At 42.4% G+C, this 20,434-nt stretch overlaps 1 protein-coding gene across 3 annotated transcripts in view; it reads right to left on the bottom strand.

Annotated features, from left to right (window-relative positions):
* Positions 1–529: 529 nt before the first annotated feature.
* Positions 530–20,434, bottom strand: part of ENOPH1 (enolase-phosphatase 1) — a 41,305-nt gene continuing 21,400 nt past the window's right edge. For all 3 annotated transcript variants that reach the window (XM_011966563.1, XM_011966564.1, XM_011966566.1), the window contains exons 2-6: positions 16,870–16,971; positions 13,939–14,141; positions 10,091–10,223; positions 7,826–7,949; positions 530–1,623 (exon numbers count right to left, since the gene is read on the bottom strand). In XM_011966563.1, coding sequence (XP_011821953.1) covers positions 1,484–1,623; positions 7,826–7,949; positions 10,091–10,223; positions 13,939–14,141; positions 16,870–16,971 — 702 coding nt within the window. In that variant the 3' untranslated portion in view covers positions 530–1,483. The remainder of the gene's footprint in view (positions 1,624–7,825; positions 7,950–10,090; positions 10,224–13,938; positions 14,142–16,869; positions 16,972–20,434) is intronic.

Genomic DNA, 20,434 nt, shown 5'->3' with positions numbered 1-20,434 from the left:
ACCATTTGTGGTTTTACCATCATTTACAAATTATTCCCATTTCTAAGATTTACCTAAACTCGTTTCCTTTCTTTTTTACTCATATATTTTCATAATCCCTAGATTTCTTAATTGGCTACTAGATCAAAATTATTAACATAAAATATTTTATATCCCCTGTCCTCTCATAGTTCTACGACTTCTTTTTCCTTATTCAAAGCATTTTTAAAATTACTCCTCCTGGATTCATGAGTTTTTCTTGATTAGTTAGGAAAGTTAACTCCCTCCTACAAGCATTACCTTATAGACCTCAAAGTTAAGATTCTCAAAAATGTAAGGAACTCCACTCATATCCTGAATGCTTACTATCCAAATGGAATAGTAACCTTATATGTATACATAACTCAAATAATAACCAATGAATTGCCACTGGCACTCCATTAAAACACACACATCATACACAATTAAGGTAAGAGCTAAATGTTCTTGTTTTTCAGTTTCTCTTTTGCTATGGCAGCATGTGGATAGAGTTCAGGAACCTATATAAAACTGAGTGAAGAAGAAAATGCTTTTATTAATCACAACATGAAATTAACAGACATCCTATTAGAATTAAACCAGGATAAATACTGCTGTTAGAAAATTTACATTTCTCACATCCATTCCAGAAGAAAATCTTACGTATTAGGGCTCATCTTAATCTTATGGACTGATTTCAGTAAAACTTTTTAAATAGTAAATAGCAATTAACATATTCTCAAACTGTGCTAAGTAGTTAGAAAGGTAACTATAAAATATATAATGATAACACCCGGCAGGATTAGAACTGTTCTATTAAGAACACATCTCTGTTTTAGCTGTTACATCAGTGCACCTTTTTCACTGGTAAGGCAACTGCTTGTTGTGGGTGCCACAGTGATTACCAAGTTTCTTCTTAAAAGACACTTGTTTGATCAAGACTCAAGTGAGTTTTCTTTCCCAATTTTCATCTTTTGGAGCAGAAGGAAATACCTTGGTCTTTGATATATATAAGGATGCAAATATGAAATACAGCTGTTCTAATCTTCTAAATCACAAACAGGGGCAATGAATTATTATTAGAAATAAGTCTTTGAAATATTTCATTTTTAAAATAACAAGGCTTCTGAATAATCTCTCAAAACTAGCTTTCCATTTTAGTACATGACTTGATAAACATAGCACATTAGATTGGTTTTTAGCAATTTCTTCTATCAACTACACTTTGCCCTCACTAAGGGTTAGAGTATGATTTCAAACAATTTCTACATATAAAACATCTTTAAATAAGTTTTGTGTTCACTGAACTGAGACTTCTTTCACTTATGTACCTGTGGAAGTTAATTTGAGCATACACATATATACATACTTGCATACATATGTGTACATGTATGTTTTTTAAGTAAGTTACTTTTACCATTAGAATAAACCTAGACACTACAGGGACAACTCTGGGAACAGTGCGGCCTGCCTTAGCAACCCTTCTCTAGGTTGAGGAAGGCAGGTATAGTTCGCTGAAGGATGTGATGAGGCTGTAGTAAGTCTTCTCGTCATCTCTTAATCCTGCATTGCCTGGTCTCACCACCACAGCTACGTGCACATCTGCTTCCTCAGCAGCACTGGCCTCTGTGAAAATCAAAGGGGGTGTGTGTGTGTCAGAAACACCAAAAAATGATGTCTGAGATTTGCATCAAAGCCAGCAGGGGGATGTGGGGATGGAAGAAATGAATTTGGCCCTGATTTGATAACTGTTGAAGTTAAAAGGTGGGAACCCTGGGGTTGACTATATTATTATCTCTTTTATATATGTTTTAATTTTTCCATAATAAAAATTTAAAAAATACGTAACTGTACTTGACAGAAGAGAATGGCAGTGTATCCTACACTTCTGAGCTTTATTAAGTACTTATGAATGCAGAAGGATGGAGCCATGTTCTGTCCTACACCTTTCCTCCACTTCCTCCCATCAGCCCATACCGAGAACTGAGCTGTTTCCCAAAGGACAGGCTGTTGGTAATACCAATTAAAATGATATGGGGCTGGGCACAGTGGCTCACACCTATAATCCCAGTACTTTGGGAGGCCTAGGCAGGTGGACCCAGGAGTTCACTTGAACGCCAGACTTGAGTCCAGGAGTTCGAGACCAGCCTGGGCAACATGGCGAAACTCTCTCTCTACAAAAACAGAAAAATAGAAAAATTAGCTGGGCGTGGTGGTGTGTGCCTGTAGTTCCAGCTACTCAGGAGTGCTGAGGTGGGAGGATTGCTTGAGACCAGGAGGTCAAGGCTGCAGCGAGCCGAGATCGCAATACTGCACTCCAGCCCGGGTGTCAGAGACCCTGTATCAAAAAAATAAAAACACAAAGAAGATAATGGGACAAATGGAATCCTATGGTCTAATCAGCCCAAGATATCTGCTCTTACCTCCAGACCCTAAATATGTCATGCTCCCAGCCTAGAACGGAGCAAGTTAGAGTGGGAAACAGGATACTGGACTGTGATAAGAGAGATGGCGCTTACTAGGACAGATAGAACAAAACTGGTGAGAAATCTGGAATACATCCTGTGGAGTTTAGATTTGGTATAAGAGTAATCCCCAATAGTTTCTCAGCCTTTGGAGAAGAGTCACAGCACCTGAATAGATTAACTGCAGGGCAGTCATGCCGAGAGTGTTAAGAAGTTCCCAGGAGACACACTGGGGCTGAGCTGTCTCTTCCACCCACCCACCCACCTCAAGTGCCTATTTTCTGTTCTGCCTATGAAAGGGCCTGTCACCTTCCCAGAGCCAACAGTATTCAAGACTCCCCTCTCTGAGTGGGAATGCCTTCTTCAGCCCACCTCTGCAGATGCCACTGGAGAAAGGCAGCTAGCTTCCACTCACCCCTACTTCCTAGCCTGACTGCCCTGAGCAAAGTTTTCATCGTGACTGGCAACCCGGGAATTTGACCAAGATGAGCCATCACAATCCACATGGGACTTGACACTACCAGTGGCTGTTCCATATTCAGGCTTCTTATCTAATTCACCACAGGGCAAGTTTTATCCCTAAGCATCTATTTGCTCTACTATTATAATACTGAGATACATTTTCATACTTGGGTATTACTTGGGATTTTATTTTTATTTTATTTTTTCAGACAGGGTCTCTCTCTGTCGCCCAGGCTGGAGTGCAGTGGCATGGTCTCCGCTCATCCCAACCTCTGCCTCCCAGGCTCAAGTGAGTCTCCTGCCTCAGCCCCCAACCGAGTAGCCTGGATTACAGGCGTGTATCACTACCCCCTGGCTAATTTTTGTATTTTAGTAGACACAAGGTTTCACCATGTTGGCCAGGCTGTTCTTGAACTCATGACCTCAAATGATCCATTCGCCTTGGCCTCCCAAAGTACCAGGATTACAGGCGTGAGCCACCGCGCCCAGCCATTATTTGGGATATTAACTTAGTTTTTCATTCTGCCTCAGCAGTGGAAGGCATGTGGTACCAAAACAGGACCAGAGAGAGAGAAAAGAGTGAGCAGGCAGACAGCTCCCTGCCTCATCCCATCTGCCAATGACCCAAGTTCTGGCCCCACTGCCTAAGCATGTATGGGGCCAGCAGAAGACAAAGGGCAGGAATAAAACTGCCTTACAGAGAATCAAAGGGAGCCAATTTCATTTTGAAGCCAATTTAGGGATTATTTCTATTCTCCAAAATTAGGAATAATTTCTACAACTACAACTGAGGAAAAGGCTTAAGTGAGAAGATCTGAAATTACAGACGTACTATGTGATCCCAAATACAAAAACTAAGTGGCTACAAGAATATGAAGAAACTGTAAGTGGTCTAAGGACAGGGGTTGTAATTCTTAATATGGAGATAGAGCAAAGGTCCAGGGATCACAAATTGAACTGTGCATTTAATCCCAGAATTGGCTGGCTCTGAGCAGAGCACTCGCCACAAAGCAGACCCTTAATTCTAAGCCTGCAGAAATTTACCATCCAAAGTGCTAGGGAAATTAAATATAAACAAAACTACAGACTTTTATCTCCAACAGCCTGAATGGTTAAAGAAAAACAATTCACAGATTAAATCAGCTAAACTCACCAGAACAAGGCCTATTTCCTTTTCATAAGAAGCAAAACGTAGTAAAAGGTTTTCAAATTCTCATTCTTCACAGGAACTGATAACACATACCTACCCTTCATTGATAGTAATGACCCCCGACCCTACCACTCTAAGCCCCTCAAAATCACAAGGGTATAGTGAAGTTTCAAATCAGGAAAAGGTTTCTATACAGAAAAATGATAGGCAAACATTTACAGAGAGTTCAAAGTAGAGGCCAGGTGAAATGGTTGTTGCTAAGGCTAATGCTCATTGACAGTACATTTCACATGGCCTGGCTACCTAGTCATTATACAGTGACCCTTGAAGCATTGTGTCTGTGCATCTGTCAGTCTCTCCTCCAGTGCAATCAGATATGTAAATATAAAGCTTTCCAGAAAGTAGAAAAAAATGAGCTGAGAGTTTGTAGAAATGCTTGGACACACAGGACATGGGCTGATCCCTGCCAAATCTTTTGAGTTTTCAAATCTCGTCAATTAACATCCAGATTTAAAATTCCAGGCCAAGTGTGGTGGCTCACGCCTGTAATCCCAGCACTTTGGGAGACTGAGGTGGGTAGATCACCTGAGGTCAGGAGTTTGAGACCAGCCTGGCCAACATGGCAAAACCTCGTCGCCACTAAAAATACAAAAATTAGCAGGGCGTGGTGGTATGTGCCTGTAATCCCAGCTACTCGGGAGGCTGAGGCAGGAGAATCGCTTGAACCTGGGAAGCAGAGGTTGCAGTGAGCCGAGATTGTGCCACTGCACGCCAGCCTGGGTAACAGAGCAAGACTCTGTCTCAAAAAATAAATAAAAATAAAAATAAATAAGGCCGGGCAGGTGGCTCACGCCTGTAATCCCAGCACTTTGGGAGACTGAGGTGGGTAGATCACCTGAGGTCAGGAGTTTGAGACCAGCCTGGCCAACATGGCAAAACCTCGTCGCCACTAAAAATACAAAAATTAGCCAGGCATGGTGGTGCATGCCTGTGGTCCCAGCTACTTACTTGGGAGGCTGAGGCAGAAGAATGGCGTAAACCCGGGAGGCGGAGCTTGCAGTGAGCTGAGATTTGGCCACTGCACTCCAGCCTGGATGACAGAGCCAGACTCCATCTCAAAATAAATAAATAAATAAATAAATAAATAAATAAATAAAATAAAATTCCAGTCTAGATTAACCAAGGACTGAAATTTAACAAAGACATTAATAATGACTGAATGTCTATTGTATGTCAGGTAAAATTAAGCCTGCTCTGCCTCTATTTCTCTAGAAAAAGTTATTAAAACTTTTTTAGATATTAGATGACCTATGCTGATTAATTTTTTTAAAAACCGCTTAGCAAATTAGTATCTGCATATACACCTACAACTCTTGCCTATCTCAATAAACCAAAAGCTCAAGGGTCAGCAGAAGAGAAAGAACAGTTCAAACACACTACCTCAGGTAAGGCACCTTTACCAGAGCCTGGATTTTCCTTTGGGTCCTAGCTCTGAAAACCTCAGGAGTGACATTAGTTCTATAGTAACAGATAGGGAGGGCTGGAGAGAGGACTCTTGCTTACAGACTGCTGAAGCTGCTACCAGGAGGCCCCAGGAGTCATGTGGAGTTGACTAAGCAAAAGAGCATCCTCCTCCTCTCCTCTGCTCCTTTTCCCTAATCCCCTTCCCCAGCCTCCTGTCACAGACACAGTTTGCCAAGAGCAGCTGCACAGTACACAAAGCCCTGCTTTGGGGGTAAACAGAAGGTATGATTTCAGGCCCAGAGAAACTTGCAACCCATCGCAGAATGGAAGAAACACAAGTATGTGGAGCTGCCCTCAAATGCAAGGGAAATTATAAACCCACCAAAAGTAGGCTCAGTAGGTAATGCACTAACACTCTAAGGAGAATAAATGCGCAATCACAAGTTGGAGCCAGGGGAAAGCCTCACCAACCAGGGGCTTTTCAGTAAAAATTGCAGAGGCCACCTTCCTCCAGCACTCTTTTTTTTCTTTTTTTTTTTTTTGAGACGGAGTCTCGCGCTGTGGCCGGATCTCAGCTCACTGCAAGCTCCGCCTCCCGGGTTCACGCCATTCTCCGGCCTCAGCCTCCCGAGTAGCTGGGACTACAGGCGCTGCCACCTCGCCCGGCTATTTTTTGTATTTCTTAGTAGAGACGGGGTTTCACCGTGTTAGCCAGGAAGGTCTCGATCTCCTGACCTTGTGATCCGCCTATCTCGGCCTCCCAAAGTGCTGGGATTACAGGCTTGAGCCACCGCGCCCGGCCCCTCCAGCACTCTTTACCTTTCACCTGCTTGTTTCCTCATTCACTACTTTCTCCTTCTGTAATTATCCAGAGGACTCACATTCTTAGGTAGATGCTCGAGTATGTTTTCCATTTGATCAAAACTACTCTTGAAGGCCAGGCGCGGTGGCTCACACCTGTGATCCTAGCACTTTGGGAGGCAGAGGCAGGAGGATCACTTGAGGTTAGGAGTTCGAGACCAGCCTGGCCAATATGGCAAAACCCCATCTCTACTAAAAATATTTAAAAAATTAGCTAGGGTGGTGGTGCGCACCTATAATCTCAGCTACTCAGGTGACTGAGTCATAAGAATTGCTCGAACCCAGGAGGCAGTGAGCCGAGATTGCACCACTGCACTCCAGCCTGGGCAACAGAGCAAAACCCTGTCTAAAAAAAAACTACTCTTGAAATAATGTATATTACCAACAAAGTATGGCATACACTGTTTTGTGCATTCAACCCATAATGTAATAATATACATGCTACTGTTACCATAAACAACAAAGAGAGCCACGCTGAGTAAAAAATATATACGTCTCTGAAGTGAATCATGTATAACAAAGCCTGAGATTCACAACCTCAGAGATTCCTGGGGAACGAAGACCATCTGGCAGGGGTGACTCACCTACTCACAATGGGGAAGTGCACCAATTGGAACGATGGGCAAAATTGCTTAAGCTAATTACAGTTCTCTTTCTCTCTCTCTTTATTTTGGCTGGGTGCATATAGCTGATCTTACTATTGTTAACCGCATTTGATGCAGGTCTACAGTGACTTTATTGTCAACTAACCACCCCTTATACTCACAACTCCGCCTGCGTGCTCCTTCCCATGACAATTCCTGTAAGTCTTCCTTTGTTAATTTCCTGTGTCATAATGTGTATGTGTGTATACATAGCAATAGGTGGGAGATCATGGACAAGGAGTTAAACGAGAAGAGTTAGTCTTTTCAATGCCACTTCCCCACGTGCAACCCCCAGAGTTGGTTCATTCTTTTTTGAGACAGTCTTGCCCTGTCACCCAGGCTGGAGTGCAGTGGTGCAAACACAGCTCACTGCAGCCTCGACCTCCTGGGCTCAGTTGATCCTGCTGCCTCAGCCTCCCATGCAGCTGGGACCACAGGAGTGAGCCACCACACCCAGCTAACTTTCTGAATTTTTTTGTAGAGACAGGGGTCTTACATTGTTTCCCAGGCTAGGGTCGAACTCCTGGATTCAAGCAATCCTCCTGCCTAAGACCACAAAAGTGCTGGGATTACAGGCATGAGCCACCATGCCTACCTTCACTGCTGTTTTTTTTTTGTTTGTCTGTTTTTTAAATTCAAACATGAACCAGACACTGTTTCTTTATATAAAACTGTAAAACTGATTTTTCAAGGATCCCCATATAGACTTTCTTTAAAGAGGCAATGTATTTGTAGTGCCAGGCTCAGTTCATATCCTGGAGTATAAGAAGTCTATTACTCACCTCGAGTAACATCTGTCAGAAACAAAATGTTGTTGGTTGAGCACCCAATGCTGTCTGCAATCTTTCGGTAACTTTCACTCTCCACTTTGCGTCCAATCTTGGTATCAAAGTGACCATCGACAAGCTGAACAAATAGAAGGCAAAAGACTGACAATACAAATACACTTGCAGTGCCCCTCATGCCTTTCTCTGAAACACATGATAATCACAGTTACTTCATTCGTTCAGTATTTACTGAAAATCTACTTAATAGGGAACTTTATGGAGGCTACACAAAGTAAAAATAAAGATTTTATGGCAACAGACATTTGGAAGAAGAAAAGTAGCAGCTTAATATACATAAGGTCATTTTATATTCTACCAGGTTTTCACTAGCATTCATTTTACATCTGAAATAGCTTAAAATAAATATGCCCTACATCCTACCCTTAAAGATGATTTGCACTCCAACTACTTACTGGATTGAATTTTACTCCTGATGAAAGATTCTGAACACTGTCCTTTAATCTTATGATGAAAAAATTTCTCTAACCTGCCTTATGAATCAGCTATTATTTTACTTACAAGAAATTCTCATTTTCTAATTAAAACATTTTGAAATTCTACCCAAGGGCTCATCTATGTCTCTGCCCTCTTGGAAACAATTGGAGTCAAATCTGTAACTTGCTAATTTAAGCAACAGTAATTAAAATAAGGCCATATTTAGGGTCAGTTACTAAGATGTGATTTTTTGAATGTTTTCAGAACTTTTCACAAACTAAAAACAAGCATAGTAAGCACTCAAAGACAAACTGGGTTTGGCCTATGGGAAGCTAAAAATAAATAAATAAATAAATAAATAAAAAGTAATTTTAAGGTTTTTTTTTTTAAAGTCAAGATTGATTTTGCATATTTTCTTTTTCTCGCAGTTTGCCTCACTTAGTAACTAGATAATAAAATTCTTATTAGTGAACTTAGTAGGTACTTTTGTCCTGTCATGATTGTCAGAGAGAGCAGAAAAGAAGTTGTATCTGTATTAAGAGAACAGTCACCAAGGATTAAAGGGTTTCATTATTGATTTAATATTTGATTTAAAAATAAGACAGAAAGTAGGAAAATCCTAAAATTAGAATATGACAACCTCCAAAGCCAAAGTGTTCTTTGCACATGATAGGTGCTCAATAAATATTTATTTTAAAAACTTTTCTGGCCAAGTTACCTACTGTAAGTAACCTATTGTAAGTGTGGTCTACATTCAAGTTACCTATTACAAGTTAAAATTGCAAGTTCAGTCTATATTCCAGTTACCTATTGTAGGTTAAAATAAGTAAAATTTTTTTTGTTGTTGAGACGGGAGTCTCGCTCTATCGCCCAGGCTGGAGTGCAGTGGCGCGATCTCCGCTCACTGCAAGCCCCGCCTCCCGGGTCACGCCATTCTCCTGCATCAGCCTCCCGAGTAACTGGGACTACAGGCGCCTGCCATCACGCCAGGCTAATTTTTTTTTTTTGTATTTTTAGTAGAGACGTGGTTTCACCATGTTAGCCAGGATGGTTTCAATCTCCTGAGCTCATGATTCATGATCCACCCACCTTGGCCTCCCAAAGTGCTGGGATTACAGGTGTGAGCCACCGCGCCTGGCCTGTAAATATTTATTTTTAAAAAGTATCTGGCCACGTTACCTATTGTAAGTAACCTATTTTAAGTTGTCTATATTTCAAGTTACCTACTGTAAGTTTGGTCTACATTCAGCTAATCAGCACTTCTTTTTAAAACCCTACATGTAGTCACTTCTTTCATTGATCACCCCATCCTCCAGGGGGCGCAGGGATGATGACACAGAGGAGCTAGCAAGAATTTTCTCATGTACACGAAATGCAACAGGTGACAACCTTAACTTATCACTACATTTAAAAATGTGCCTGGTTCTCCTATAATATGCTGTTTCTTCTTAAACAAAATCTATACTTCTTCAAAGAGCCAGAAACAAATGAGTGCACCTTGTCCTCTGCTGTATTCAAAAAGTCTTTATGTATTTCTCAGCACTGCACAATCCTATTTTGCATCCTAACTGATTTTATTTTTGAAGACACAGAATAAACTTTATGTAACAACCTTATATAGAAGAAACTGTAAATACAATATAATTAAAAGTGATTATTTTCTTCTTACCTAACTTTAAACAATCAAAAAAAAAAGCATTCTATTAGTTCCAATTAGTTTTTCTTTAACATTCATTATTTCATGCTTTGATAGCATCAAAAAACAAAGTAAACTAGGTAACCTACCTCAAGAATATCTCCCTCCGTAGAGTGCCCAAATAACAGTTTCTGTGCCTCCACACTCCCTGAGGAATAGATGTACACCTTCATTCCGGCCTCTCTCCATTTCCTGACTGCTGGAACTACATCTGCAAAGAACCTAGAGGGAAGACCACTAAGTTAAAATACAGGAACACCTCATCTAGCCAGATGAAAACCTGTCGAAACAGATGCCATATGTTTCTCTATTTGTGCCCAAATGGTAACCTGAGAAGCAGCTCCCTGAGACTACAAACTCCTGTAGTTCTAATAAACGTATTGTCCGAGTTCCAGGCTCACAGCAGGTTAGAAGCAACAATCTATGTGGAAAGGAGCATAGTTTTGAACAGACAGCCACTAGTGACAGTAAAAAGGGACTACAGATAAAAGGATGAAATGGGAAAGTGTTTTTTAAATTCCCAAAAAACTCAAAAAAGCAAACAACAGCAATAATATAATTTCAGATGTTCTTCATGACAAAGAAAGGTTAAAGCATGGAAATGCTTTTTTAAAAAGATCTGCACCCAAAATAATCAAAACAAAGTTTGAAGGCTCAAAGCTATAAACTTATGATTAGCTAGAAAATGGAATTACTTTTTTTATTTTGAGACAGGGTCTTGCTCTGTCACCTAGGCTGGAGTGCAGTGGTGTGATCTCAGTTCATTGCAACCTCCACCTCCTGGGCTCAAGTGATCCTCCCACCTCAGCCTCCCAGGTAGCTGGGACTACAAGCAGGTGCTACCACCCCCAACTATATATATATATTTTTTTTTTTTGAGACGGAGTCTCGCTCTGTCGCCCGGGCTGGAGTGCAGTGGCCGGATCTCAGCTCACTGCAAGCTCCGCCTCCCGGGTTTATGCCATTCTCCTGCCTCAGCCTCCCAAGTAACTGGGACTACAGGTGCCCGCCACCTCGCCCGGCTAGTTTTTTGTATTTTTTAGTAGAGACGGGGTTTCACCGGGTTAGCCAGGATGGTCTCGATCTCCTGACCTTGTGATCCGCCCGTCTCGGCCTCCCAAAGTGCTGGGATTACAGGCTTGAGCCACCGCACCCGGCCTATTTTTTTTAATTTGTTGTAGAGATGGTGCTTCGCCACGTCACCCAGGCTGGTCTCAAACTCGTCGACTCAAGTGATCCACCCACTTCAGCCTCCCGAAGTGCTGGGATTACAGGCGTGAGCCACTGCACCTGGCCTGCATTTCTTGAGAACTAAGAAAACAACGTTTTATTATATGGGGGAAAAAATTACGTAACAAATTAGTTGAGACTTGTACCATCTCACACCAGTCAGCCAAAGGTGTCTTTTTCTGACTTCTGACACTGTCTCTTTTACCAATTCCACAGTGTCTTCCATATTCATGGAGGAAATTAACATCACAGGAGAAAGGTGAAAAGAGAAGCACAAAGAACCTGGGTTGTAGAACCAGTCATCTTTAAAAAATTACCTGGAAAATGTCAGTGGAGTCTTCCGCTTTGTATGTATTAACATGCTTAATATGTTGCACTAATTGAAGGAAAGAGATCAACATATTCAAAACCAGTAGACATATAAGTATGTTATTCTGAGTACTAGTTTGCACTCATGGAGACAGGATTTCTCCTGTCTTCAGCAGTTAGTTGTATAATTAAGGAACCAAGACGAAGAGAAGTAAGGGCTAACTACCGGGTGCACAGTCTCCTGTCTCCACTTTTTTGAGTGCTTTACAAAGTGAACCTGGCTGATATTCCCAGATCACTGAAATTCCAGTCTATCCTTTAAAAGGTAGAAGCTCCTTGTAAAGTACATAAAGAAACAACATCTCATTTGATAGAAACACAAAAGAAATATACGCAGCTGGAAACAATCTTGGATCTTAGGGTTTACAGCAGGCAGTGGCCCAAAATCCTTAGAGGCAAAGTCTTATTAAGAATTTCACGGCTGGGCATGGTGGCTCACACCTGTAATCCCAGCACTTTGGGAGGCCGAGGTGGGCGGATCACGAGGTCAGGAGATAGAGACCATACTGGCTAACACGGTGAAACCCTGTCTCTACTAAAAATACAAAAAATTAGCTGGGCGTGGTGGCGGGTGCCTGTAGTCCCAGCTACTCGGGAGACTCAGGCAGGAGAATGGTGTGAACCCGGGAGGCAGAGCTTGCAGCGAGCGGAGATCACTGGGCAACAGAATGAGACTCCGTCTCAAAAAAAATAAAAAAATTTCTTAGCAGGCCGGGCACAGTGGCTCATGCCTGTAATCCTAGCACTTTATAGGAAGCCAAAGTGGGTAGGCTGCCCTGAGCTCAGGAGCTTAAGACTAGCCTGGACAACAAGGTAATACCCTGTCTCTACTAAAATACAAAAAATTAGCCAGGTGTGGTGGCCTGTAGTCCCTGCTGTTCAGGAGGCTGAGATACAAAGAATTGCTTGAACCCGGGAGGCGGAGGTTGCAGTGAGCTGAGATTATGTCAATGCACTACATCCTGAACAACAGAGCAAGACTCTGTCTCCAAAAACAAAAATAGGCTGGGAGAGGTGGCTCATACCTATAATCCTAGCAGTTTTGGAGGCTGAGGTGGGGTGGACCACTTGAGGTCAGGAGTTCAAGACCAGCCTGCCAATATGGTGAAACCCCATCTCTACTAAAAATACAAAAATTAGTATGGTAGCAGGCGCCTGTAATCCCAGCTACTCCAGAGGCTGAGGCAGGAGAATCGCTTGAACCCAGGAGGTGGAAGTTGCAGTGAGCTGAGATTGTACCACTGCACTACAGCCTGGGTGAAGAGCAAGAATCGGTCTCAAAGCAAAAACAAAAACAAACAAATGAAAAGACTTTCTCAGCAATATGGTATGGACAACATAGCAAGACCACACCTCTACAAAAATGTGGCGGTGCATGCCTGCAGTCCCAGCTAATCAGGAGGCTGAGGCGGGAGGATCACTTGAAGGCTACAATGAGCTATGAAGGCACCACTGCACTCCAGTGTGGATCACAGAGCAAGACCCCAGCTCTAAAAAAAAAAATAGGCCAGGTATGGTTGCTCATGTCTGTAACCCCAGCATTTTGGGAGGCCAAGGCAGGCAGATCGCTCAAGCCCAGAAGTTTGAGAACAGCCTGAGCAACATGGTAAAACCCCATCTGTACTAAAAATACAAAAACTAGCCGGGCATAGTGGTACATGCCTAGTCCCAGCTCCTTGTGAGGCTGAGTTGGAAGGATCACCTGAACTGGGGGAGGTCAAGGCTGCAGTGAGCCATGATCATGCCACTGCACTCCAGCCAACAGAGTGGGATCCTGTCTGAATCAATCAAGAATTTCTCAGTAGTATAATACTCCAAAGTCTCCTCAGGCTGGAGTGCTTTTAGGAACTCCATAACCAAGACTCAAAGAATCTGTGAAGTTGCTCAAAAGAGCAAAGAAGAATGTGGTAGTGAGGACATCCTCTGAGTAACCTCAACATGATGGGGAAACAATTTCCTATGTCTCATAGAGCAAAAAGCAGGTAATTCACAGTCCAGGGAAGCAGCCCAACAGAGCTGTCACTCATGTGCTAAGAATCAAATATGACTTAGTTCAAGGAAATCACCATTTTCTAGGAAGCTATTTTAAACGGAGACTTTGACAAGTCTTTCAACCAACCCACAAGACCAGACAGGCAGGTCCGGGTTATCTAGTCAGCTGAAATATTTTAGCCCAGTTTTGAAAAAATGAAACAAAGCTCACTTGTTAGACTTAAGAAGAATGTGGATTTTTATCTATTTTACCAATCATGTGACTTACGCTGGAAAGGGAGGACTAGTGAAAAAACATATTTGGATTTGGGACTGGTGAAATGTTTAGGCTGACTCGAGCACATACTCTGCTTTCATGCGCCCAGCTGTGAATGCCGCCCTCCACATGTGGCCCTGAAGCTGTTTGAGTGCAGTGGTCTTTCGATCCAGGGACATCTGCCAGCACACATTATCTACCACGGCCTGGATCATCTGCTGCAGATCATCCACTCCATTCCCAGATGCTGCAGGGATAGGAACAGCCCCATCCAGGTGGGCGTCCTCTTCAGCCTTTAAGTCAGAAACAACATGATGTTTGTTTTTTGCTTATTCAAAAAAGAGTCATTTAAAACGAGACCCCAAAACCCAGCAGAACAACTTTCTCCATCATTAGCCCTAGTATGGCTGCAAATTGAAATAGCATATACTTTGGAGCTGATACAAATGATTCCTAAAAGAATGTGGATTAATAAATTTGCATTACCTTTCCTTTTGCTAAAAGCTGAATTTAAACTGAGAGGCATGTTGTTTATGAGAAGAGAGAGCACATAAAGATAGAATTAAGACTTGATTTGTTGATTCACTACTGGGATCAACAAACCAGGACTTTAACTCAATCTGATCATTTTCTCTGCACTATAACTAATTGAGAAAGAAACAAAGAAAATCTCATAAATTAGTTTATGCCTGGAATTCAGTGAAAAGAAGCTAGTGAAGTAATGAGGTTGGTTCACATTCAGTCTCCTATGATTTCCCACATCTTGCAAAAATCCTAATAGCCACTTAGAACAATGACCTTGTGACAAAGCAGTCCAATTTCTAAAGATACATATATACATATTTATATACAATAATGGGGGACTATGTATGTATGTTTCAACAAGGTTTTGACAACAAAAAAAGGTAAGGGAGAAAAGTAAAGTAAGTCCTCATTTAACATCATCAAAAGCATCCTCAAAAGGTGCTTGGAAACTGTGACTTCAAGTGACATGACCTTCTCAAATAATGTCATTTCCTTCAACATCATTTTGTTATAACATTTATGTGGGGAAAAAAATTGGTTTTGTTATAGTTGGTTTAAAATTGAAAATTGAAATTTAAGTGCCATTTCACTTAAAGTCAGTTTCCAAGAACCTAAAAACAACATTAAGTAAGGACTCATTGTATTTCAGATTAACCCTGAATTATCCAGAAAATTAAACAAACCCAAATATTCCATGCCCAAAGGACATAACTACATTTCGAATCCTAATTCCTAACAGTAAAACACCTACAGAGAGCATTCCACAGTATCCAATATAGAACTAACTAGAAAATAACTGCCAGTGAGTTAGCTCTGCAGACCTTTCAAGATCTTTGCCATTGAAGCAATTTTAACAAGAAAAACAACAGAGCAGGAGTTCTGTAGCACACAATGCGGAAGGAAAAGACAGACTGACGACTGGTGGGAAGAGAGCAGAACAAAGCACAGGAGACCAAAGGAGGTATGAGGGCTGGGTCAGAGTGAGCTGGGGTGAGGAGTCTGGAAAAGGAGTGTAGGTGTGAGGACCCAGGAGCACTGGAGAGGGGGCAGCAGGGGCCTGCAATGAGGAAGGAGGGAGTGCAAAATGATGAAGTACTGTCATGGAGAATGACGTAGCTTGGATGTGTGTCCCTGCCCACATTGCACATTGAAATGTAATCCTCAATGTTGGAGGTGAGGCCTAGTGGGAGGTGACTAGATCACGGGGATAGACTTCTCATGAATGGTTTATTTAGCACCATCCCCCTTGATGCTGTCCTCGCAATAATGAGTTCAGGCTGTTTTAAAGTGTGTAGCACCTCCCCTCCCCGCTCTCTTGCTCCTAACTTTCACCATGTGAGACGCCTGCTCCTGCTTTGCCTTCCATCATGACTAGAAGCTTCCTGAGGTCTCCCCAGAAGCAGATGCCACTATGTTTCCTGTATAGCCTGTAGACCTGTGAGCCAATTAAACCTCTTTTCTTAAAAATTACCCACTCTCAGGTATTTCTTTACAGCAATGTAAGAACAGACTAATATAGAGATGTTAATAAAAAATGTAGGGACTGCTCAAAACCTTTTGCATTCTACCCAGGAAGGACTTTATTTATTTATTTTTTTTTTGAGACGGAGTCTTGCTCTGTAGCCCAGGCTACAGTACAGTGGCGCCATCTCGGCTCACTACAACCTTCGCCTCCCACGTTCAAGCAATTCTCCTGCCTCAGCCTCCCAAGGAGCCAGGACTACAGGTGCCTCCCACCACATCCAGCTAATTTTTTTATTTTTAGTAGAGGAAGGGTTTCACCATTTTGGCCAGGCTGGTCTCAATCTCCTGACCTCAAGTGATCCACCCACCTCAGTCTCCCAAAGTGCTGAGATTACAGGTGTGAGCCACCATGCCCAGCCTAGAGTTGCCTATTTCTAGAGCTATTTAAATTGCCTAAAAATGCCATATATTTGCAAACTTAAGCCCTTTCTGGGTGGGCTGGGGGTGGTAAGCTCATGCCTGTAATCCCAGCACTTTGGGAGGCCGAGGAGGGTGGATCACTTGAAATCAGGAGTTCTAGACCAGCCTGTCCAATGCGGTGAAACCCAATCCCCACTAAAAATACAAAAAATTAGCTGGGCATGGTGGCAGGCGCCTGTAGTCCCAGCTACTCGGGAGGCTGAGGGAGGAGAATCGCTTGAACCCAGGAAGCAGAGGTTGCAGTGAGCTAAGATCGCACCACCACACTCCGGCCTGTTTGACAAAGCGAGACATCATCTCAAAAAAAAAAAAAAAAAGAAAGAAAGAAAGAAAGAAAAAAAACAAAGAGCAACTCCAGAAACAACAAACTGACATGATCCAGCCTTTAATTATGTACTGTGAATTCCTAAGCAGGCAACTCACTAAGTCACTGCAACTTCCATCCCTTATCAAACCAGGCACTTATTTTACAAAATGCTCATAGCATGTTCTAAATCTCCAGGTACTCTCATTTCTAAGACACTTGGGAATGTAAGCCAGAAATGTTCCAACCTGTTTCCTCAAAAGACTGACATCCTGCTGGCACTCCTCTTCTTCCCAATGTGTCTGCAGATACTCTTTAACATTTTCTTCGATGTAAGGAAATAAAATGTCCTGGATAAAAGAGTAAAAGAAAATACAAGAGTTAGCTTGTATCAGTTGTGCAAGATCCAGTTCTTCCACAGTCTTACCTTACATAACTGTAACAAATAAATCAATGGAACTCTTTATAAAAATTGCTGCTGTGAATATAAGAGCAAGAAAGAGAGACAGAGGCCAAGAAACAAATAAACTAGACCAAGAGTTGGCAAACTACAACCTGCAGACCAAATCAAGTCCACTGCCTATTTTTGTCAATGAAGTTTTATTGGAACACAGCCACACTCGTTTATTTAAATAATGTCTGTGGCTACTTTTACATCACAATGGCAGAATTCAGTATTTGCAACCAAGACCATAGGGCCTGCAAAGCGTAAAATCTTCACTGTCTTGTCCTTTACAGAAAAAGTCTCCCAACTATGGAACTAGATGGCTAGACCAAAGGTCCTTGAGTACATGGATCAAGTGTGTCTTGCTCACAGCTATATCCCCAATGCATACCACGTTATTGTACATATCACTCAAATAATCTGCTGAAAAGAATGGTACCCATGCATGACAAGTATTTAAAAACAAACAAACAAACAAACTTGATCACCATGACTCTTTCTTGGTAACCAGACTACCTTTGGAGTATCCTATAAGAAAGTGACATGCAGCTGGACGTGGTGCCTCACGTCTGTAATCCTAGCACTTTGGGAGGCCGAGGTGGGTGGATCACCTGAGGTCAGGAGTTCAAGACCAGTCTGGCCAACATGCTGAAACCCTGTCTCTACTAAAAATACAAAAATTAGCCAGATGTGGTGGCGGGCACCTGTAATCTCAGGTACTCGGGAGGCTGAGGCAGGAGAATTACTTGAACCTGGGAGGCAAAGGTTGCAGTGAGCCGAGATCCCACCATTATACTCCAGCCTGGGGGACAGAACGAGACTCCGTCTCAAAAAAAAAAAAAGATACACAAAACAATTCAGTAATAAATAACCTGTCAGTAATCCATGCATTAGGAATTTCTTTCCCAGTCAGGCTTCTACCTCTTCTTTTTACTAGCTGTGTTCAAATAACTTATGCTCCTGAGCCACAGTTTTCTCATTTGCTACACGGGAATAATATGAGGCAAAGTCACTGGAGGACTGGACTGTCTAATGGAAGGCACCTGATATCTTACCACTTAATATGTTCTTTTTTTTTTCTTTTTTTTTGAGATGGAGACTTGCTTTGTTGCCCAGGCTGGAGCGCAGTGGTGAGATCTCGGCTCACTGCAGATCTTGGCTCACTGCAACCTCCTTCCGCCTCCCGGGTTTAAGAGATTCTCCTGCCTCAGCCTCCCAAGTAGCTGGGGTTACGGCAACTGCCACCACACCTGGCTAATTTTTGTATTTTTAGTAGACATAGGGATTCACCATGTTGGCCAGGCTGGTCTTGAACTCCTGACCTCAAATGATCCACTGGCCTCAGCCTCCTAAAGTGCTGGGATTATAGGCGTGAGTCACTGTGCCTGGCAATATATTCTTAACATATTCTCCAGCACACACAGTTAAACTGAGCAAGGATCACCCAAATTTCATGATAAATAATAGCAGAGAAGTTCCCAGAAGATAAATCACAAGCAGAACCAACTTATTAATTCAACTTTCCTGAGGACCTACAGAGAGCAGGACACTGGAGTTACGAACCATAGCCATTCTTCTCAGAGAACTCAAGGAAATAAAAGGTGCAAGGTTTCAAACAATACTGAACATTTGGAAACAGCTTTAGAAGTTGGAGATTACTTTAGAGTTCCTTCCTGATCATCCAATATGCCCCTCCCCTCATCTATAAAATGCGCCACTGTACTGAGTCATCACATAAAGCTAGAATTTAGTATAACATCTGGACTATAAATATTATTTGCTGCCGGGCATGGTGACTCATGCCTGTAATCCCAGCACTTTGGGAGGCCAAGGCAGGAAGACCACTTGAATCCAGGAGTTCAAAACCAGCCTGACCCTGTCTCCACAAAAATTAAAGAGCCAGCTGGGCTGGCGATGCACACCTGTAGTCCCAGCTACTTGGAGGGGCTAAGACAGGAGAATTACTTGATCCAGGAGGTTGAGGCTACAGTGAGCTGTGATTGCACCACTGCACTCCAGCCTGGGTGACAGAGCGAGACTCCTACTCAAAAAAAAAAAAAAATTATTTGCAGTCAACATGTTAGCAGACTGTACTATTTTAGTGCAAAAGGGTTACTGCATAAATGTATGTACATGGAATAATCAGCTAAATTATGAAAATTTTATCCAATCTTTAAACATACTTATCGAGAATATCTGTAAGACAAATACAATGCCTTCAAGTTACTTATAAAATAGCCTGGCATGTGTGCTATCATACATTATAAGAATTTTTTTTTTTTGAGACAGAGTCTTGATCTGTCACCCAGGCTGGAATGCAGTGGTGACAATCACAGCTCACGGCTGTCTAGAACTCCTGGACTCAAGAGATCCTCCCACCTCACCCTCCTGAGTAGCCAGGATTACAGGTGTGCATCACCATGCCTTGCCAATTTTTAAAAAAATTTTTTGTAAAGACAAGATCTCGCTATGTTGCTCAGGCTGGTCTTGACTCCTGAGCTTAAGCAATCATCCCGCCTCAGCCTCCCAAAGTGCTAGGATTACAGGCATAAACCACCGTACCGGCCGGGCGCGGTGGCTCAAGCCTGTAATCCCAGCACTTTGGGAGGCCGAGACGGGCGGATCACGAGGTCAGGAGATCGAGATCAGCCTGGCTAACACGGTGAAACCCCGTCTCTACCAAAAAAATACAAAAAACTAGCCGGGCAAGGTGGCGGGCGCCTGTAGTCCCAGCTACTCGGGAGGCTGAGGCAGGAGAATGGCGTGGACCCGGGAGGCGGAGCTTGCAGTGAGCTGAGATTGGGCCACTGCACTCCCGCCTGGGCGACAGAGCGAGACTCTGACTCAAAAAATAAATAAATAAATAAATAAATAAATAAATAAATAAATAAATAAATAAATAAACCACCGTACCCATTGATGATAAATGTTTTATCTTCATTATAATCCACTTACAGATAATTTCAGAACACTATAGTATGACAAATATGCTACAATAAACTCAGGATTCTACAAATAACGTGGGAATATTTTCAGTACACCAGGCACTTAAGGAGTTACCGTGATTTAGCAGTACATACAACAAAAGCCTATAGAACTAGAGTTATTTGCCTTGTAGGGGAATATGATTAAATTCCACTAGATGTTACAGGGGACACTGTGCAAGCAGCAATTTATATTACTCTACACAGCTCAGTGATAGCTTACTGAAAGAGCCAAGAAATTTTGAAGATCTAATTACATTAGTTGTCTTAGCCGGGCGCAGTGGCTCACGCCTGTAATCCCAGCACTTTGGGAGGCCGAGGTGGGAGGATCACGAGGTCAGGAGATCGAGACCACCCTGGCTAACACGGTGAAACCCCGTCTCT

Source organism: Mandrillus leucophaeus, unplaced genomic scaffold (genome assembly GCF_000951045.1).
Source record: "Mandrillus leucophaeus isolate KB7577 unplaced genomic scaffold, Mleu.le_1.0 Scaffold764, whole genome shotgun sequence".
Lineage (NCBI taxonomy): Eukaryota > Metazoa > Chordata > Mammalia > Primates > Cercopithecidae > Mandrillus > Mandrillus leucophaeus.
This window is presented reverse-complemented; position numbering and strand designations above follow the sequence as displayed.